Source organism: Typopeltis vanoorti, chromosome 13, assembly GCF_054136105.1.
Source record: "Typopeltis vanoorti isolate ZY-2024b chromosome 13, IOZ_Tvanoo_1.0, whole genome shotgun sequence".
NCBI classification, from domain to species: Eukaryota; Metazoa; Arthropoda; class Arachnida; order Uropygi; family Thelyphonidae; genus Typopeltis; species Typopeltis vanoorti.
Genome location: NC_143561.1, coordinates 84,021,195 through 84,041,429, shown reverse-complemented (window position 1 = coordinate 84,041,429; position 20,235 = coordinate 84,021,195). Strand labels below are relative to the sequence as shown.

Sequence of the window (20,235 nt, the reverse complement as noted above, 5' to 3'; positions counted from 1 at the left end):
GGTGATTTTCCGTTTCTTATTTCTTTCAGGCTGATTTCTAATTCTTCTTCAATTATTTCCTTTTCATTTTCGTTAATTGTTTGCCAGTTGTCTTTTTTAAAATATTTGTCTGTCCACAGTTCTGTGTAGTAATTTAGAAATTGTTTTAATTTCAATTCAGTGTTTAATTTTATGTTTTCTTTGGTATCTGCATTTAAGTGTTTCAAAATCTTATATATAAGATAAGATCTGATAATGATAATATTGGAGTCTTGACAAGTAATAGACTGATTTGGAGGAAAATTGTAGATAGGAAGTTAGTAATGATGTAAATTTTTCCTGTAGTACTATCATATCCTGTACACCCCTTGAGGGTACATGTCAAGAATTTGATGATGATGATGATGATGATGGAATCTGGGGTCAGTAATAGATAGAGAGCTAAAGTTTAGGCAGCATATTGATAAAGTATGCCAGGGTAGCTCACAGGATTACTTGGTTATTGACAAACACACTAACAAGCAGAGTTAAGGGTGTTATCATTCCTGTTTATAAAGCCTTGATACAACCACATCTGGGTTACGGTGCTCAGGTCTGGTCATCTGTGTTTCATGGGGATGAGGAAATAGTGGAGAGGACTCAGAAGTCAGTGATCGAGATGGTAAGCAGTCTGTGAGGATAGACTAAGAGTTTGTGGATTGCAAAAAGTTGATTGATAGGCAAAAAAGGGGAGAGAAATATGATAGAAACAAAGTTGCTTAAAGGTTTTTATAGGATTGATGCAGGGGAATTGTTTCAGCATTTGGCTAAAGGGGAGAGAACAAGATCATCCTTGGAAGTTGGGTGAGAGTGCAGTCAGCAAGGGCATGAGGACTAGATTTTTCACTTGGAGAGTGGTAAATGAATGGAATGGGTTGCCTGAGTCAGTTGCGAGTGTTTTGTCTGTTAACGGTTTCAAGGTATGATGGATATTGCATTGATAATTTACATCTCCCATGATGAGTCTTAAGACTCCATGGAGGTGCCCATGCAATGATAATTAGGGATTTCAACTCTGGTTAGATTTACTTCTTCTGCAATCACTAGCAACGCCAATGACATGTCCAACCTTGAATAAACTCAACCCACCATATTCTATTTCTAAAATAACATCCTCAATTGTCAGCCAGGTCTCACTGTTAATTTCAGTGTCGATTTTTCATCCCACTACATCTACCAATGCTGAGAACTCCATTTATTCCCAATACTTCTGGCATTAGAGTATAAGTTTGATAGCTTACCACCAAGCTGATGTTCAGGTAACCCTTAAAACTTCCAGTTCAAACAGGAAGCTGGAGTGGATTCCTCATCCAAATCTCTCACTTCTTCTTTCTTCTTTCACTCTGCCTTATCCCATGTTAAACGGGGTCGGCGCACCAATCTTTAACCTTCCTCTTTCAAGTTCCCCGGTCCAGAGCATCCTTCGGACTCCATCCTTTCTCCCTAAGATCCTCTGTCATCTTATCCCTCCACCTGAGCTTGGGCCTGCCCCTTTTCCTCCTTCCCTCCAACTCCATATACTCCACTCGTTTACCAACATACTCCTCACCCTTCCTCTCAACATGTCCAAACCACCTCAGCCTACTTTCTTGTATCTTCCTGCCAATTGGTCCCACCTTAACTGTCCCTCTGATGTAGTCATTCCTTATCCTGTCCTTCTTTGTCACACCACTCATCCATCTCAACATCCGCATCTCCGCTACCTCCATCTTCCTCTCCTGTGCCTTGGTTATAGGCCACGTCTCTGCACCATGGAGCATCGCCGGCCTCACCACCATCTTATAGAGCTTTCCTTTCCTCTTACAACTCACTCTCTTGTCACACAGGACCCCGCTTATCTTCCTCCAATTCATCCAACCGCATGTTATTTGGTGCTGTATTTCCTCATCCAGGTCACCATTCCTCTCGACAACCGACCCAAGGTACTTGAATTTCTTCCCTGAAATTAGCCTTTCACCCTGGAGTCGTATGACGATATCCTCGTCACTCCCCGTTGACATATATTCAGTCTTCACCTGGTTAATTCTCATGCCGCTCTCCTCCAATGCCTTTCTCCACTCTTCCAGGGTATTTTCAAGCTTCTCTCGGGATGATTCGCATAGAACAATGTCATCGGCAAACAGCATGCTCCATGGTGCCTCCTTCTTGACATCCTCCACTAGTACATCCATGACCAGGTCAAAGAGGTAAGGGCTCAGAGCTGACCCTTGGTGTAACCCTAACAATAGGGAACCCTTCTGTCATGCCGACACTAGACCTGACCTGAGTTTCTGTTCCCTCATACATCTCCTTCACCAACCTCACGTACTTCTCTAACACCCCCTTCTTCCTCATACACCTCCATACCTCCTGTCTGGCCACTCTGTCGTATGCCTTTTCCAGGTCTATAAACACCATGTGCAGATCCACTTGCATCTCTCTATATTTCTCCATCAATCGCCTTAGCGCAAATATTGCATCCGTTGTCCCTCTTCCTGGCATAAATCAAAACTGCTCCTCACCAATTTTCATTTCCTGCCGTAACCTTGCTTCAATTACTCTTTCCCATATTTTTAATGTGTGTGACATCAGCTTGATTCCTCTATAGTTGCCGCAGTCTTGAACATCTTCTCTTCCTTTGTAGATTGGGACGAGAATACTTTTCCTCCATTCCTCTGGTATCTTTTCCTGTTGGGCTATTTTACACATCAGATCCCATAACATATCCACGCCCCCACTGCCCAAACTTTTCCACATTTCCCCAGGTATCTGGTCTGCTCCCACAGCCTTTCCATTCTTCATTTTTCTCAGCACCCAAACCACTTCCTCTCTACTTATGTCTTGCACCGGTCTCTCATTTACCTCTCCATCCTCGCACCTCTCTCTTGGATTCTCCTCATTTAGTAGTTTTCGGAAATATTCTTTCCATCTTCCTCTGATTTTGTCCCCGTCTTGTAATACTACTCCTGAGGCGTCCTTTATCTGCTTGACTGATGTTATGTCTTTCGAGGCCTTATCTCTGGCTTTCGTTATTCTCAACAACTGAGCTTCGCCACCGTTTCTCTCCAGTTCTTCATAAACCTCATCAACTGCTCTCGCTTTCGCCCTTGCCACAGCTCTCTTTGCATTTTTCTTTGCTAATCATCCAAATCTCTCACTATATTTCTAAAATTTTCACTTTTTTGTCCTTGGCAAAATTAGCTCTGACATTCTCGGATCATTTTTTCTCTCTTTCACCTTAATGCACATGTCCACACTTTCATGCAACAATCCAGAGCCAGTTAACCTGACTATTTACATTCACTCTTTCACTGGATAATAACTTCCAGCATGGAACACCAAATCAAGTGTAAGCCAATTAAACAAATGTAAAATTAATAGCCATACATTAACATATTGCACACCATTTCTCCTACAATCTCAATGACTCATTTGGAAATGCAGTACTCTGCCTCAGATCACTCCTGTAATATAATTGCAACCAACCTGAACTTTTTTTTTTCATCACTCAATAAATCTTTCATATCATACTTATCTTCTTTTAGATCATTTGTTCTGACCAACAAATCTTGTGATCTACTCATTGTATCAGGTAACCAAAAAAGTTCATACAGATTTTACATAATAAAAATTAAACAACTGCGGAAATTTTCATAATTTGTTTTCTTCATTAAAATAAGCACCTTCACAATCCACAACTCTTTTATCTAACTAGATAAAAGGTTATAAATTCTGCTTTTATAAAATATTTTGTTTTAGAAGTAATAAACCTAGCAACTTCTGCTTCGGTCTCTGTTTTATTGTGGAACTGTCTATTTCGCACGTGATTGTCTAGGACCAAAAAGGTAATAAATGTTTGGAGAGATGTCAGGAGAATATGGAAGATGAGGGAGGATCTCCCATCCTAAAGCACAAATCTTCTCACAGATAAGTTTTGCAGCATGAGGTTTTGTGTTGTCCTGTAAGAATGTCACTTTCTTCCGATTAACTAGTCTGGCTGTTTCTGAAGTAACACATCCTGCACATGCTCGAGTTGCATTGAGTAGATCTCAGCTGTAGATCTTGGCCTGCAGTGAGAAACTTGTAGTGGACAATACCGGCTCCAGTCCACTACACACAACACATAGGCTTCTGGGGAAGAAACGGTGTCTTTGAAGTGTGTGCGGTACTGGATCATTTGGTGACAACCAATGATAAGTTTGTTTCCTGTTAGAGTACAAGATCTATTTCCAGGGCCGGCACCAGATTAGATTGTACCCAGAGGCAAACAATTAAATATCGCCCCTGATGGATTATAAGACAAAAATATAAGAAAATCTCCAATTGCTATTTTGTTTTAATCACAAGAGAAACATTAATGAAAAACGATCACATAATAAAATTAATTAAATGTTTGCTCTACAGGGATATCGCACAATAAAACTGTTTATAAGCTCTTCTAAATCTAAATGATAAGTTATGTCTGCCTCTATCGATATAGTTGCTAGACCAATCAATCTTTCTTGGGTCATTGCTGTTCGCAAATAATTTATAATGAAGCTTAAGCTTGGAAAAACTTACTTTGTGGAAATTTGGAAATTTTGTTACTTGAAAGTTGCTAACAGGTATTGTTAGCATAGCAACAGCGCCTACCACAATATGGCTGAACAAGAGCCCTTATTAAGCCGCGCCGTGAGACAGGCTGCCTTTATGCTACACCCTGTCGACAGTACTGTCTATACTGTCGACAGGGTGTAGCATATACACCCTGTCCGATGCTATACCCTGTCGACATTATATAGCATATAATGTTGACAGGGTATAGCATCTCATCACCCTGTCGACAGGGTGATGAGAAATAGACAGTACTGTCTATTTCTCATCACAAGTGGGAAAGTAATCCAAAAACGGCTCATTTTTATGACATGAAAGAAGTGAAGAATAAATTGATAGTCTTTGAAGTTTAATGTCATCTGATTATGCATGTGGGACCCATTTACTTAGCTTCCATGATTTTCCCAGTTGATGCAAGTGTAAAGGAATTATTTCCCCACTTACGTTAAGTATGTGTGAAAGTTCTTGACATGTTAACGTGGAATTATTTTCAACTGCAGCACATAATTCTTCATTATCAATACTTGAAGGTCTTCCTGAACGTGGTGCATCTTCAAGTGATTCATCACCAGAAACAAATTTTTTAAACCATTTCTGTGCAGTATGTTCTGCTACTGCATCTTTTTCAAATGCCACACATCTTATGGGACATTTCAGAAGCCTTCGAACTGAGTTTAAATTCATAAAGAAAACAAGCCCAAATTACACCAGGTTCAACTGACATTTTAAAAGGGTTCAAAGTCACAGAAAAAAAGTACACACCAATTGACTAATGCATATCTGTGACTTATGACGCACTTAAAAATTGCACCCTGCAAACCACTACAAAATAAAACAAGTTATTGCAGCAAACTCTACCGAAAACTGCACAAACGTTTTTGGGTTTAGCTTGTTTTTTTTTTTTTTTGCTACCAATAAATTTTTATTTATTTATTTTTTATTTTTTTACCTGAAAAATCTCTTATACCAGTAATAGCCTCTGTCACATCACAAATTTTTACTCCTGGAAAGCACGCTTTCATTATTTGTTCATTCAGCAGCCCCAATCATGACTCACTGTATATCACCATCCTTTTTGTTACATTTTCCTTTACTTTTTAACATTTTTTTTTTCTTTCTTACCTTCTCTGCTATTGGTCAAGCACTTTTCTAGCCTCTTCAACTTTTATGTGGTACTGTAAAGCACTTGTCAAAGCCTCAAAAAGTTTTAGCATCATATGGCACTTTTTTTTCTATTTCTTTCATAACACCTTCCTTCTTGCTCACATTCTACCAGCATGCATTGCTACTGCCATGCCATCTCATCTAAACCATCATTTGAAATTCTGTTTGCAATCAACATTTCATATTCCATTATCAGCAGCACACATTTCTAACAACTTATCTCCTTTTACCCATGCATTTGCCATAATACCTATTCACAAAAGGATATGAACATTCAGAAAATGTCATTTAAAGTATGATATACACTGCAATCTTATATAGATATATCCAAGGAAAAAAAAATGTGTTTTCTGGGCACTAAAAGCCTAGCTACATTTTATACTCCAGAATTCTGAAAGAGATTTTTATTTAAACAGTAACATTAAAAATAATAATAAAACTATCAAATCTGATTTTAAGAAGTTTGTTTAATGAAAGAACTGGAAATCAGTTTACTCAATGGGCTTTCATGCATATGATGTGCAAACAAAAAAAAAAAAATTTAATGGTAATATAGCAAAAAAAAGTTAAACCTGAAATTAGCTGTCAAAAATAAATAATGGCAATGGCTGCTGTAAAACATAATTGATGTTTCACTTCCTTGTATAAAATGATGAAATAAGGGACAGAAATGAGCAGGTAAATCATTCAGTTTGATTTCATGTAAAAAGAATTTTGCTGCACAATTCAAATGCAACAGATAATAAATTTTAAAAACACTACTTATTCTAATTAAACACATTAGCTGAATACTGTATATTTGGTCATTGTATACCATAATTAAGCAAAAAGTAAAATCAAGTTGCTTCCACTTACCTGTGTCGGATAATTAACATGCTGAAGGGCCATATTACTGGACACCATGGCACCCAAATATGTGAATGCAGAAGCTGCATAATATGACTGTTTTGTGTTATCCTGGCCTTGTTTCATGAAAGTTGATAACACTAATTTGAAAAGAAAAAAAAAGTCTTCATTCTAAATTACTTTATTAAATATCTTTTATTAGCTGCAGTAAACATGAAAATAAGAACATTTTTCAGGTAAAAGAAAAATGACTAAGTATAAAACATTTTGCCTACCAAAAATTTAAAGTTGCGAAAATAAGGAAATTGGGGAGGGGAGGGGGGAAATAAAATGGAGGGTATAGACAAAGCACTTTATCTGAAATGGAAATCTGATTTTAAATACTATTAAATTTTGAACATTTGCTAATTATACTTGAAAGATTTTTGGCTTAGCAAAACTATGTACAGATCAGATAAAGTGGAAATGTGTTACATTTTTTTTGTATTTTATTGTAACACATTTCCACTTTATCTGATATAAAAAAAGTAGGCTGTGAATGTATGGTAATGGAAGTTCTGTTATGGTTCACTTGCTGTTCTTTTGTTCCAGACTATGATATTTTTTCCTTGAGTCTACTTTTTTATATCCTTTTCTTCATTTTAACATATTTATGCACAACCTTATAAGACCAACATACACTGGTGTCCAAATCCTAAGGACAAACACAATTTCTGAATATTACAACTGCAAATTCAGACGAATCAGCTTGTGGCAATTTGTATAACTGATGATTTCAAGAAGAAAGCAGGTACACATTCAAATTTTTGAATTGAGCACCAAGGGGTCAACTGGATAAAAGGCAAAAAGTTCTACTAGTAAACTATATTTGAAGGAATAAAGTTGCAAACTTGAATGACTTGTAATGTCTCAAAGATATCATCTAGATCAAGCATGGCCAACTTCATTCTATACAAGGGCCAATATATGATGAGTGGCAGCATCATGGGCCGCACACTTTTAGACAGAACTTAAATCAAAATAAACTCTGCATTTTTTTCAAGGCAATAGTTATATGTATTGAATTGCTATATTTGTTAAATCATTTTACTACTGGAAGAACAATATAAAATACTTCAAACTGAGTCTCTGAAACTGATCACTATAACCAAAGCAGAACAAGTGCTTTCAATGGTAGATTTCAAGTGCTTTCAATGGTAGATTTCAAGTGCTTTCGGTGGTAGATTTCTATGTGCTCTGGAGCGCATAGAAATCTGCCACTCCCGCTACTACAACTCGCATGAGAAGCAGTAGAGTTTATAAATTGAGTAATCATTTTAAAGCAATTTTGATTCAGTGTTGAGAATATAAATTGTTTCCGTCATCAGAAATAATGAATATAATCAGAAAATCTGCGGTTGAAACTAATAGCTAAATTGATAATACAGTAGACGCTCGACTATCCGGCCTCCATACTATCCAGAGCCCGAATTTTATCACGGAGAATTATAATAATACAGTAATTCTCCATGATAAAATGAGGAATACGTACTGTAATTTACTTTGCCGAGGCGTTGCAAGTGGGCGTCTGCTACAACCCTCCTATGTGCCGTGTGCATAACACAAGTTGAGACATGCAAAGTGTGGATTTCCCCGCTTCGTCAGTTGTGTATCGGATGTCCACAAGTGCGGAATACGTTTGCCACTGTTTCTGATTACGTTAGTAAATTGTTGTTCGGTGTGCTTCGTTGTTTTTTTTTTTTATTAAAGATTATGAAATGGGTGATAAACGAAAAAAGGTTGTAGTGACTATGAAGGAGAAACTATGCACTATAAAGCGACTAGACTCTGGGGTAACGCAAAAACTATTGCTTTGGAGGTAGGAGTCAGGAAAAGTACAGTTGGAGACTGGAAGAAAAATCGAGCAGAAATTGAAAAGTGGTGTGCTGCCCAAGCTAGTGGAAGTGGAATGAAAGTAAGAAAAACGATGAAAAAGTGCTGAAAGGTAAGCATAAAGAAGTTGAGGTAGCTTTATTTTTGTGGCATGAACACTTAAGAACCTTGCCTTAAAAGGCTTGCCTGTTACTGGGCAGATATTGCAGGAAAAATCATGCAATTTAAGCGACAAATACATGTAGAAGGAGAAGATTCAGAATTTAATGCCAGTGATGGATGGTTAGATTGGTGGAAAAAACGATTCAGTATTCACCAGATTACCATAAGTGGGGAGACTTTATCTGCTGATAAAGAAGTTCAAAGACTATCTTTTTTAAGCTTATTGAAAAGGAGGGAATTTCTGGGGAGCAGTTGTACAACTGTGATGAGACCGGTTTAAATTATAAGATGCTCCCTACAAAAACGCTTGCATCAAAAAAAGAAGCTGCTGCACTAGGATACAAGAAAAGCAAGGAACGAGTCACCATCTTGGCTTGCAGTAATGCAACCGGCAACCACAAGCTTAGGCTTACGTTAATAGGAAAATCAAAGAAACCTAGAGCTTTTAAAAAACTGAAAACTCAGGAATCACTACTCCTATATTACACACATCAAAAGAAAGCATGGATGAATTCAGAAATCTTTAAAACCTGGTTCCAAAATGAATTCGTACCGACTGTAGAAAAACATTTGAAAGACAACAATTTGCCGAGAAAAGCTGTGCTGCTTCTTGGCAACACACCTTCGCATCCTGCCAATGACGAACTCACAGATGGAGACATCAAAGCTTTATTTTTACCACCCAATGTGACTGCTGTTTGTCAGCTGATGGACTAGGGCATCCATGAAATGCTAAAGAAAAAGTATCGTCACCATCTTCTCAGTTTGTTGATATCAGCGATTGATAATAATGAAGACTGCGTAACCACTCTGAAAAAGATTGACTTGCTAGATGTCATAATGTGGTTGGCTGAAGCATGGGAAGAGATTCGAAACATATCACTTGTAAAGTCTTGGAAAATTCTTTTGGACCATGAAGGTGGACATTTCAACCTTGTACCCGTGTGTGAAACCGAAGTGGAAGACGAAAACGATAAACTTGTTTCGTTGCTCAAAAATGTACCGAGCTGTGACGATGTCAATGCAGAGGACATTACAGAATGGATGTCAAACAACGAAGTTGATGAAATAACTGACGATATTGTGGAAATGGTGACACAGGGAGAAGAAGAGGAGGAGGAGGCATCCTCAGATGACAGGAAAAATCTCATTCCACATTCGGAAGGGTTGAAGACAATTGAGGCAGCGCTGCAGTACATTAGTGAGCAGGAGGAAGCGATGCCAGCTGATATCATCTGTTTGTGTAAGTGGAGGGACACTGCGTCATGGAAGAGGGCTAAAAGGGTGAAGTAGTCATCTATCAAGAACTTTTTCAAAAACTAAAAACTGTAAGTTTTGACTCTTTCATCTTAGGCCTACCTTTTCACATTTGTGTGAAAAGGTAGGCCTAGAACTCCGGCCTATCCGGCTTTTGTGTTACCCACCTGTCCTTCCGCCACATTAGGCCGGATAGCTGAGAGTCTACTGTACATATAATTTAATATAACTTTTATCCTGTCACGGGCTGCATGCGGCCCTTGGGCCTGCTATTGGCCACCTATGATCTAGATGATTTCCTGTGGGGGATAATTACTGAAAAGCTTGAAGAACCGCAGAATTACTGATATTGCCAGAGAGTTTGGAATCTCACATAGTACTGTGTCCAGGCTTTGGGAAGCATTTCAAAGCAATGGAATGTGTTCCAGATGCTTACCAAGAGGTCGCTCTACCACAGAGCATGAAGACAGATTTTTGGTTATAACAGCAAAAATTGATGCACCACAGCAAGTCAGCTCAACTCAAGCATAGTCACACAGATATCTCAACAAACTGTGGCAAGACATCTGTGACAAGTGAACCTATATGCCTGAAGGCCTGTAGTCCACATTCTTTTATCCACAGCATATTGTAGAGCACGTTTTCAGTGGTGATGTATCCATAGAAACTGGACAAGACACCAATGGGTTAATGTACTCTTCACAGATGACAATCGTTTTAGGTCTTTCCTCTGATTCTAGGTGACACTTGATTTGGCATGAAAGTGTACTGCTTACCATTGCGAGAATGTTCTTGAAGTGATGGATATGGTGGTACTGGGATCATGATGTGGATAGACATTATGCTTAATGGACATACTGATCTACAAGTGCTGAAAAAAGGGACTGTGACCTGGTGAACAGTATTGCAATTAAGTTCTTCAACATCATGTTTGGTTGTTCTGTGGTGCTATAGGCAAAGAATTCATTTTTATGAATGACAATGCCACAGCGCATCATACACGAGAAAAGTGGAGATACTTCTGGAGACGAGGATATTAATCGAATCAAGTAGCCAGCATGCCCCCCTCAGATTTCAATCCCAATATGACGTGTTTGGAATGCATTGAGATGCATTGCTGCTTGAAATTACCCCCTCCAGGAAACAAAAAAGGCCTTATTCTTGCTCTGAAGGAGAAGTGGGCCAGTTTGTCTCAAGAATATCTGAATCATTTGGTGCTAAGTATGGTACAATGCTGTGAGAGCTGCATCGCAGTTTAGGATGAAAGTATTCCATATATGTATCTCGATAGTTTTCCTGTAAGCACTGTACATTAATTCCTTAACTACATCCTTTGGAAATTTGTAACTTTTGCCAAAACATATTGCAATTTTATTTGTATGAAATTTATAATACATTTTTTGTGTAATATAATTTATTAGTGTGCTGGCAATAAATTTACATCCACATTTGGCAGCAGTAATGAAAATTTTTTCATATGGTAAAAACATAGTTTGTCCTTAGCTTTTGGACACCAGTGTATATTCAATCTCAATAAATTATATAACCATCATCATCATCAAATTCCTGCCATTTACCCTCAAGGGGTGTACAGGATATGACAGTACTACATGAAAAAATTACATCATTACTAACTTCCTATCTACAAATTTCCTCCAACTCAGTCTGTTACTTGTCAAGACTCCAACATTATCAGATCTTATATTTCTATCGTCTAAGGCACTTTGTACCGTATCAATCCACCTATATCTTGGTCTTCCTCTGGGTCGTTTTCCTGCCAACCTGGCAGAGAACACTTGTTTTGCTAATCTTTCCTCTCCCATTCTATTTAAGTGACCATACTATCTGAGATTAGCTCTGCTAACGCATTCCTGGATGCTGACAATGTCAAGTTCTTTCCTAATATCCTCATTTTTAATATGATATTGCCATTGATGGCATCTGTTCACGCCTCTAATCTTTCTCAGGACTCTCATATCTGCGGTCTCTAGTCTTTGGTCAAGTGTTTTACTTCTGACCCAGCTCTCAGATCCATAAGTTAAAATTGGTTTGAACACAGTCTTGTATACAGCTAATTTAGTGTTCCGACTAATTTCTTTCTTATTCCATATGAATTTATTCAATTGACTTCCCACGATACCAGCTTTGCTGATTCTGTTGTCTATTTCTATATTTAGTTTACCATCTTCAGTAAAAATTGTGCCTAAGTAGCTGTAATGTTTTACTTGTTCCACAGGTTCTCCATTCACAACACAGTTGACATTTTCAATGATTCTGCCTATTTTCATTGTCTTTGTCTTTTTATTGCTGACCTTCATACCATATCTATTACAACAGCTATTCAATTTAGTCAGAGAATCTTGCAGACTTGTAGCGGATTTATTTAGAAGTATAACATTATCCGCATAAAGCAAAGAGCTGACATTAACATCTCCAATTTTGATATCAGGTTTAATACCACATTACTTCATAATGTGATCCATATAGATAATGAATAACAGAGGGGATAATGTACATCCTTGTCTCACACCAGATTTAACATTAAACCATCTTCCTGTACTTCCTTCAATTCTAACTGCTGACTCACAACTCAAATAAAGACTAAGTATTGCTTGATATAATGCCCCATTGACACCATATAACTGCAGCGTATTGAATAGCTTCTCTCTTGGCACCTTGTCATATGCCTTTTCCAAATCGACAAAACTTAAATACAGATCTTTGTTATATTCCCATGCTTTCTCGACTATTTGTCATAAAGTGAAGATCTGATCCTGACAGCCTCTATTTGGCCTGAATCCAGCTTGTTCTTCACCAAGCTTTTCTTCCACAATTCTTCTCAACCGTTTCTCAAGTATACTTGCATAGATCTTGCCAGGAACACTCAGTAGGGAAATACCTCTGTAATTCTCACATTCAGTTTTATTTCCCTTTTTATATATGGGTACTATGAGCTCTACTCCAATCATCGGGAATTCGTCCCTCTGTCCAGGCTTTCTGAACTATGCAGTGACTATGCAGCCACTGTAAGACTCTTATACCACCATACTTCAGCATTTCTGGTCGAATATCATCTACTCCTGCTGCCTTTCCCCATTTCAAGCCTTTGATGGCTTTTTCTACTTCAAGTATGGATATGTATTCCTCACTGCATGCCTGGTCAGTGTTTTTTATCACTGTGCTGTCATCACTGCTTGTTTCATTTAGCAGTTTTTCAAAGTAATTACTCCATACTTCAAGGATATCTTTTTCTCCTGTTTTCATGTCACCTTTATCATCTCTAACTCCTTTTACAGCACTCTTTCATCCATTCCTAAGCTTCTTCAACAACCTCCAGAATATTTTGCCACCTTCTTGATATTTATTTTCTATATTCTTGCCAAAGTCCTCCCATGACTTTTGTTTAGCTAGTTTTACACACTGTTTAGCTTTCTTACATTTGTCTCTGTATTCTGTAAGAGTAAAAGCTGACTTATTTGCCAGGAACTTTTGATATGCTTTCTTCTTTTCCTTCACTGCCTCTTTAACTTCCTGTGTCCACCAGGGAGTTCTGATTTTTTTTATCCTTGCACACAACCTCACCACATGCCTCTCTGGCAGAATCAATCAATGTTTCCTTCAGAGTTTGCCACTGAATCTCCAAGGTTTGATACCTGTTCTCAAACTCTTTCATTTTCTTTTCAATAATATTTCTGTATTTTAGTCTACAGTTCACATCTGAGAGCTGCTCAACTTTTATTCGCTTTAAAACTTTCTTACATGTTATTCTTTTCAATATGAAATTCAATTTTATCCTGCTCAAGACTAAATAGTGATCACTTCCAATTTCAAATCCTCTGTACACTCTGGTGTCCTGCACCAGTGGAAAAACATCACTATCAACAATAACATAGTCAATGAGACTTTTCTTATTCCTAGCCTCTTCTCTCCATGTGAATTTGTGCACATTTTTATGTTGGAACATGGTGTTAGTAATAACCAGTCCATGTCCTGAGCAGAAATCCAACAGATATTTGCCATTATTATTAGCTTTGCTCTTTTCTCCAAATTTTCCCAAAATATTTTTATACGTCTCACAATCATTTCCTACTCTACTATTTAGATCACCAACAAGGACCAACTTTTCCTTTTTCATTGTGTCAGTTGCTTTTTCTAAAGCCTCAAAAAATTCCTCCACTTCTACCTTAGTAGAACCTTCTGTGGGACCATAGGCACAAATAAGTCTCATTGTCCAGTTCCCCATTCTCATATTTGCCCACATTACTCTACTTGAGACTGACTGCCATTCAAGAAGATTAGCCTCGTATTTTGTGTTGAATACTATGGTTACTCCTTCTTTTCCTTGATTGTCATTGCCTGAATATAACATTTTGTATTTATTGTTCAGAAAGATCTCACCAGTTTTTGCCTTTTTTGTTTCAGTCACCCCTATTATGTCGATCTGGTACTTATCTAATTCCTCAGCTAGCTCCATTTCTTTGCCATTCAGGCTTCTTATGTTGATAGTACCGATCTTTAACTCTGGTGATGTTGAGTTGGGGTTTGTTTTCAGATTTGTTCCAGTAGCTGACTTTTCGCTGTTCGCCCTGGTTCCCTGGTGAAAACAACGGGGGCCTTGTTTAACTGGGCGACGCCCCAGCCGGCATGAAATTTTGTCATGTTGTACCATCATTTTTTATTTTGGTTTAACCAATAAGAATACAATTTGGTCGGCTAAATCCCAAATTGCCAGCCCATCCTCGTTCGTTCAGTATCAAAGTAGATACCCAACAGGGTGCACCACGAGAAGGTGAGGATTGGACATTAGGTCAGAAGCCCTGGTCGGTTCTCCACATTCCTTTAAAGGCTATGTGGAGGTCTCCTCTCAGTTATACAGCTTTGACCCTTAAGCACCCCATTATATAACCATTATACATAAATTTTATTTGTTCATCTCCCACATATTTCTAACATTAACAATAATGGTGTGAAAGTGGTTTGATGATATTTAAGTTTGTATATTTGTTTCATCACTAAAAAACACATGTACTAACCATAGTGATGACTTTTAATATGTAAATATTTCATCCCAAGTATCTTGGGGCATCATCAGTACAGAAATTCAAACAATACTAGGAATAACATACAGTGAGGGCACATGGTTACAATGGAATCTCAATATGCATGCAGTAACGTGTTATAGAAGTAAATTAAAAATATAACTGGAAAAAAAATAATAAAAAATAAAAAATAAAAAAATATAAAGATTATTTTACACAATTTTGTATGACAATTTACCATATTTTAGGAATAGTAAGAACATCGTTGCGGTTTAAATTTGGTCTGTGCAGTAGGGCTTCAGCACTTTCTTTATATCAACGTTCATGTTTATATAAAGATCTATGTAAAAGTTTTGACTTTTCCCAATGGATCCTATGGTTTCGATTTTCAACTCCGTGTTGAGAGAGACCAGATTTCTGTGGTTTGAAAAGGCGAATGTGGTCTTGATGTTCCGAGATGCGTTTCTGAACAGATCTACCTGTCTGTCCAAAGTAACACAATTTGCAGGAGCATGGGATCTCATAAACACCAGGTAACATCAGAGATGAGAGTTTGTCCTTAGGAGAAGGTAACAAGTTATAGATTTGGTTGATGGGTTTGTAAGTAGTGGCAAAATTGTATTTCTTCATCATTTTTGAAAGATGTTCAGAGTTGCCTTTGACGTAAGATATGGGAATCCTATGAACTTATTCTTGTCTAGGTTGATGTGTGGGGAAGTGACTGATGATTTTTTGAGTTGTTTTAAGATTATATCTATTTAGTATGGCTGTATTTTTGATTATTTCTAGTTCTTGGTTTATAGATTCTTCAGAGAAGCAGAATTTGTGTGCTCTGGAAACTAGTGATTTAATGGTGCCAAATTTCTGAGATGGATGAGCAGAAGAATTGTGAACGTAGCGACCTGAAAATGTTAGCTTGCGATAGACAGACGTGGCAATGGAACCGTCTTCTTTTCTTTGAATGCGTAAATCCAGAAAGGAGATACCCTGTGGAGATTCATTTTCTAGCGAAAAGTTGATGCGAGGGTGAGGAAGGTTTATTTTATCTAGAAACAGTTGTAATTCCTGTTCGGCATGATACCTTGTGGAGATTCTTTATCTAGCGAAAAGTTGATGTAAGGATGAAGGAGGTTTATTTTATCTAGAAACATGTAATTCCTGTTCGGGATGATCCCAGACTGCAAAGACATCGACATATCGTAGCCAAATTTCTGAGATGGATGATGAGCAGAAGAATTGTGAATGTAGCGACCTGAAAATGTTGGCCTGCAATAGACAGACGTGGCAATGGAACCGTCTTCTTTTCTTTGAATGTGTAAATCCAGAAAGGAGATACCCTGTGGAAATTCTTTTTCTAGCGAAAAGTTGATGCGAGGGTGAAGAAGGTTTATTTTATCTAGAAACAGTTGTAATTCCTGTTCAGGATGATTGGGATGATATCGTAGCCAAATTTTTGGTTTGGGTTCAAAAGTGAAAATTTTTTCTTCCAGGTGTTCTAGAAACAGATTTGCTAAGTTTGGTTATAAAGGAGACCCCATTGCTGTTCCTTCTTCTTGCTTGTAAATTTTACCTTTCCAGGCGAAGTAAACAGATGTAATAACAAATTTGAATAAATTTGCAGAAGCCCTACTACACAGACCAAATTTAAACTGCAACGACGTTTTTACTATTCCTAAAGAATGGGAAATTGTCATACAAAATTGTGTAAAATAATCTTTATATATCTTTTTTTTTTTTTTTAGTTATATTTTTAATTTACTTCTATAACATGTTAATGCACGCATATTGAGATTCCATTGTAATCATGAGCCCTAACTGTATGTTATTTCTGGTATTGTTTGAATTACTGTACTGATGATGTCCCAAGATACTTGGGATGAAATATTTGCATATTAAAAGTTATCACTATGGTTAGTACATATGTTTTTTAGTGATGAATTCACCACAAGTTTCAATATATAAAAACATATATATTTGTTTATAACTCTTTTAGTCATGGTCTTTTTATTATACCTTCTATTAGAACATGGTTTAATTTCAACCTTCAACTATCATATACAGATGAGTCCTTGACTCCCTGTAGGAGTATTATTATTAATATATATTAATAACTAGAGGGTTCTGCCCCCTGGCGCCCAACTCCCCCGTGTTCCGAACTGGTAGGCCAGTTCTCCTTGAATTCTGATGGCTCGAATTTCGAAGACTCAAAAGGAGATTCTTCCCCTCCCGAGTTCTGGACCGGTAGGCTGGTTCTTTTTGAATTCTGATGACTGAAATTTCGAACACTCGAAATTTCGGCGTAGGTTCCGCGTCCCTCGGCACCTACGGCGACCAAACCCCCGAGTTCCGGACTGGCATGCCAGTTCTCCTTGAATTCTGATGACTCGAATTTTGAAAACTCAAAAGGGGGTTCTGCCCACTGGCACCTACCCTCCCTGAGTTCTGGACCAGTAGGCCGATTCTCCTTGAATTCTGATGACTCAAATTTCGAACACTCAAAAGGGGGTTCCGCATCCCCTGGCACCTACGGCGAACAAACCTCCGAGTTCCGGACTGGTATGCTGGTTCTCCTTGAATTCTGATGACTCGAATTTTGAAATCTCAAAAGGGGATTGCACCCACTGGCACCTATGGTGCCCAATCCCCCACTCCCAAGTTCCGGACAGGTAGGCCGGTTCTTGAATTCTGATGACTTGAAAGTGGGTTTACCCCCCCCCCGAGTTCCAGACCGGGTAGGCCAGTTCTCCCTGAATTCTGATGACTCGAAAGGGGATTCCCCCCCCCCCCGGTACCCAACCCCCGAGTTCCAGACCGGTTCTCCTTGAATTCTGATGACTCAAAAGGGGGTTTCCACCCCTATGGCACCCATCCCCAGAGTTCGGACTCGTAGGCCGGTTCTCCCAAGTTTCAAAACGTTTCAAATAACTTGAAAAAAAAGTTACACAAAAAGGCTTATTGTTTTATATATATAGGGAGATAATATATTTTTAATGTGAATCATCTCATAAAAGGTTGTAAATATATTTTACATTAGCTCTATGGGTATGCAAAAAGTTAGATAATCTGGAACCCTCTGGAGATCAAGCATCGAATATTTTCAAGCTACTTCAGGCCTCCAATAAGCTAGGTAGTGTTGCACATAATACACATGCCTACGATGAGATTTGAGCACACAGCCAGCATGTTGGTTGGAGAGTTGGTATGCTAATTGCTCAGCCACTCAGATTGGCATATACTTTAACATGACTTCCACTTGTGAAAAGTTGTACACATATAGTACATTAGGTTTTTCATTTATTATTAAATAAATAATAAAAAGTTAATTAAATAAAAATAAATGACTAGGTTATTTATTTTGTCACAATTTGAACCATGCTCCAGAGACCAAATATGGAACTTTAAGCTTCCAATAAAGGTGGTAGTAGTGGTGATCTTATACTGGGCAATGAAATTCATCTTCTATCTAAAAAACTGACAAACATCGGCCCATGGTGGGATTCGAATCTGCAGGTTGTTGGTTAGAGAATGGGCACATTAATCACTCGGCCAACCAAGCCAGCGTATACATGTCCTGAACTAACTTATAATCAATTATATATCTATTTGTTGCTTAGATAAATTCATATATTGCAACTAAATGACTGATTTTAACAGTCCCTCAATGCACTTAGTGAATCTTCTCAAAAAAAAAGAAAAAAACTTTGACATATACAGTGGTGCCTTGGTTAACAACGAGTGGCTGTAAGAAAAAAAAATCTCTTGGTTAATGACTCTCGATTATATGAACCTCTATCTGATTTAAAAAAATGGAATTTTCCGATCACACTCGCGGGAAGACATTGTCGAATAGAGAACAGCCACGCAGCATAGCTGTGAAGCTCAGATATGTTTGACCCATCATAGCCAGCTGTTTACGTTTTCCATTTATTGTTTCTTTTCTTGTAGTGTACTGTGCTTTATTTTAAAATTTGTGGTTATAAATGCGTTTTATGATGAAAATGAGTATTTAAGCATTTATTTTTTTATGTGTTGGTTCATATAGATAATAAATCGGCGGGTGCTTGTTGCCATCAATAGGCCAAATCAAATCTCATTCTGTATAATAATCGTTGTATCTATAAGCTGCTAATCAGTGTATGTAAAAGTGTATGTAAAACTCTAAAAGTGCTGTATCTAATATCGTCACCTTACAAGCAAAATGCACTAAGTCAAAAATTGCAAATTTCAAATTTAACTGTTAACTTTTATTACAAAAAGTTTTTTTTTTTTTGAACTTTTACTTTTATATTCAGGTGACGATATGTTCTTTGTATCCCTTGTCTCAGTGTTGTACAATTTGTAATTAGTAATGCCGTATTTTGCATATCTTTTTTTTATTTTTTTTTATAGAGTGAATTTTTTTTACCGTGTGACGAAATGAGTCCCCCCCAAAAAAAAAAAAAGAAAGCTAGTGAGGGAAAAAAAAATAGAAAAATTTTCTCTATTGAACAGAAGAAAGAAATAATAGCAAAACATCATGAAGGTGTGAAAATGATGCAGCTAGCTCGAATATATGAAACCAGTCATTCTACAATATCAACCATTTTGACTAAGAAAGAAGAACTTATAGTAGCTAAGGGAACTTCAAGGTTGAATGTCAGAGGGCTTCTTTTTGAGCAAATGGAAAATCTATTACTAATTTAGATCAAAGAAAGAGAAATGGCAGGCGATACTACATCTTAAAATGCAATCTGTCAGAAAGCTAAAGAGATTTATCAAGATTTGAAAAAGAAGACTTAAGGATCAAGTTGTGAGGTAGATGATGATGATGATTTCAAAAGTAGCAGAGGTTGGTTTGACAACTTTAAAAAAAGAACTGGAATTCATAGTGTGGTCAGACACGGAGAGGCAGCTAGTGCTGACAAAGCAGAAGCAGTTAAATTTGTCAACAGCTTTACAAGAATTATAGAAGAAGGAGAATACCTACCTCAACAAGTCTTCAATTGTGATGAGACTGGGTTATTTTGGAAGAAAATGCCCAACAGGACATTTATCACAAAAGAAGAAAAAATACTTCCTGGGCATAAACCAATGAATGATAGGTTAACATTGCTTTTAGCAGCAAATGCAAGTGGAGACTGCAAGGTAAAACCAATGTTAATCTACCACTCAGAGAATCTCCAAGCATTCAAAAAGTTCAATGTCTCTAAATCCAATCTAGATGTTCTGTGGGAGTCTAACAGCAAAGCATGGGTCACAAGAATAGAATTTAGAGACTGGATTCGCGAAGTGTTTGGACCAACTGTCAAAGCCTATCTTGAGCAAA

At 37.6% G+C, this 20,235-nt stretch overlaps 1 protein-coding gene across 1 annotated transcript in view; it reads right to left on the bottom strand.

Annotated features, from left to right (window-relative positions):
• Positions 1-20,235, bottom strand: part of meigo (Solute carrier family 35 member B1 homolog meigo) — a 120,386-nt gene that overhangs the window by 67,708 nt on the left and 32,443 nt on the right. Inside the window, exon 3 of the mRNA XM_090402477.1 lies at positions 6,610-6,740. Coding sequence (XP_090258603.1) covers positions 6,610-6,740 — 131 coding nt within the window. The remainder of the gene's footprint in view (positions 1-6,609; positions 6,741-20,235) is intronic.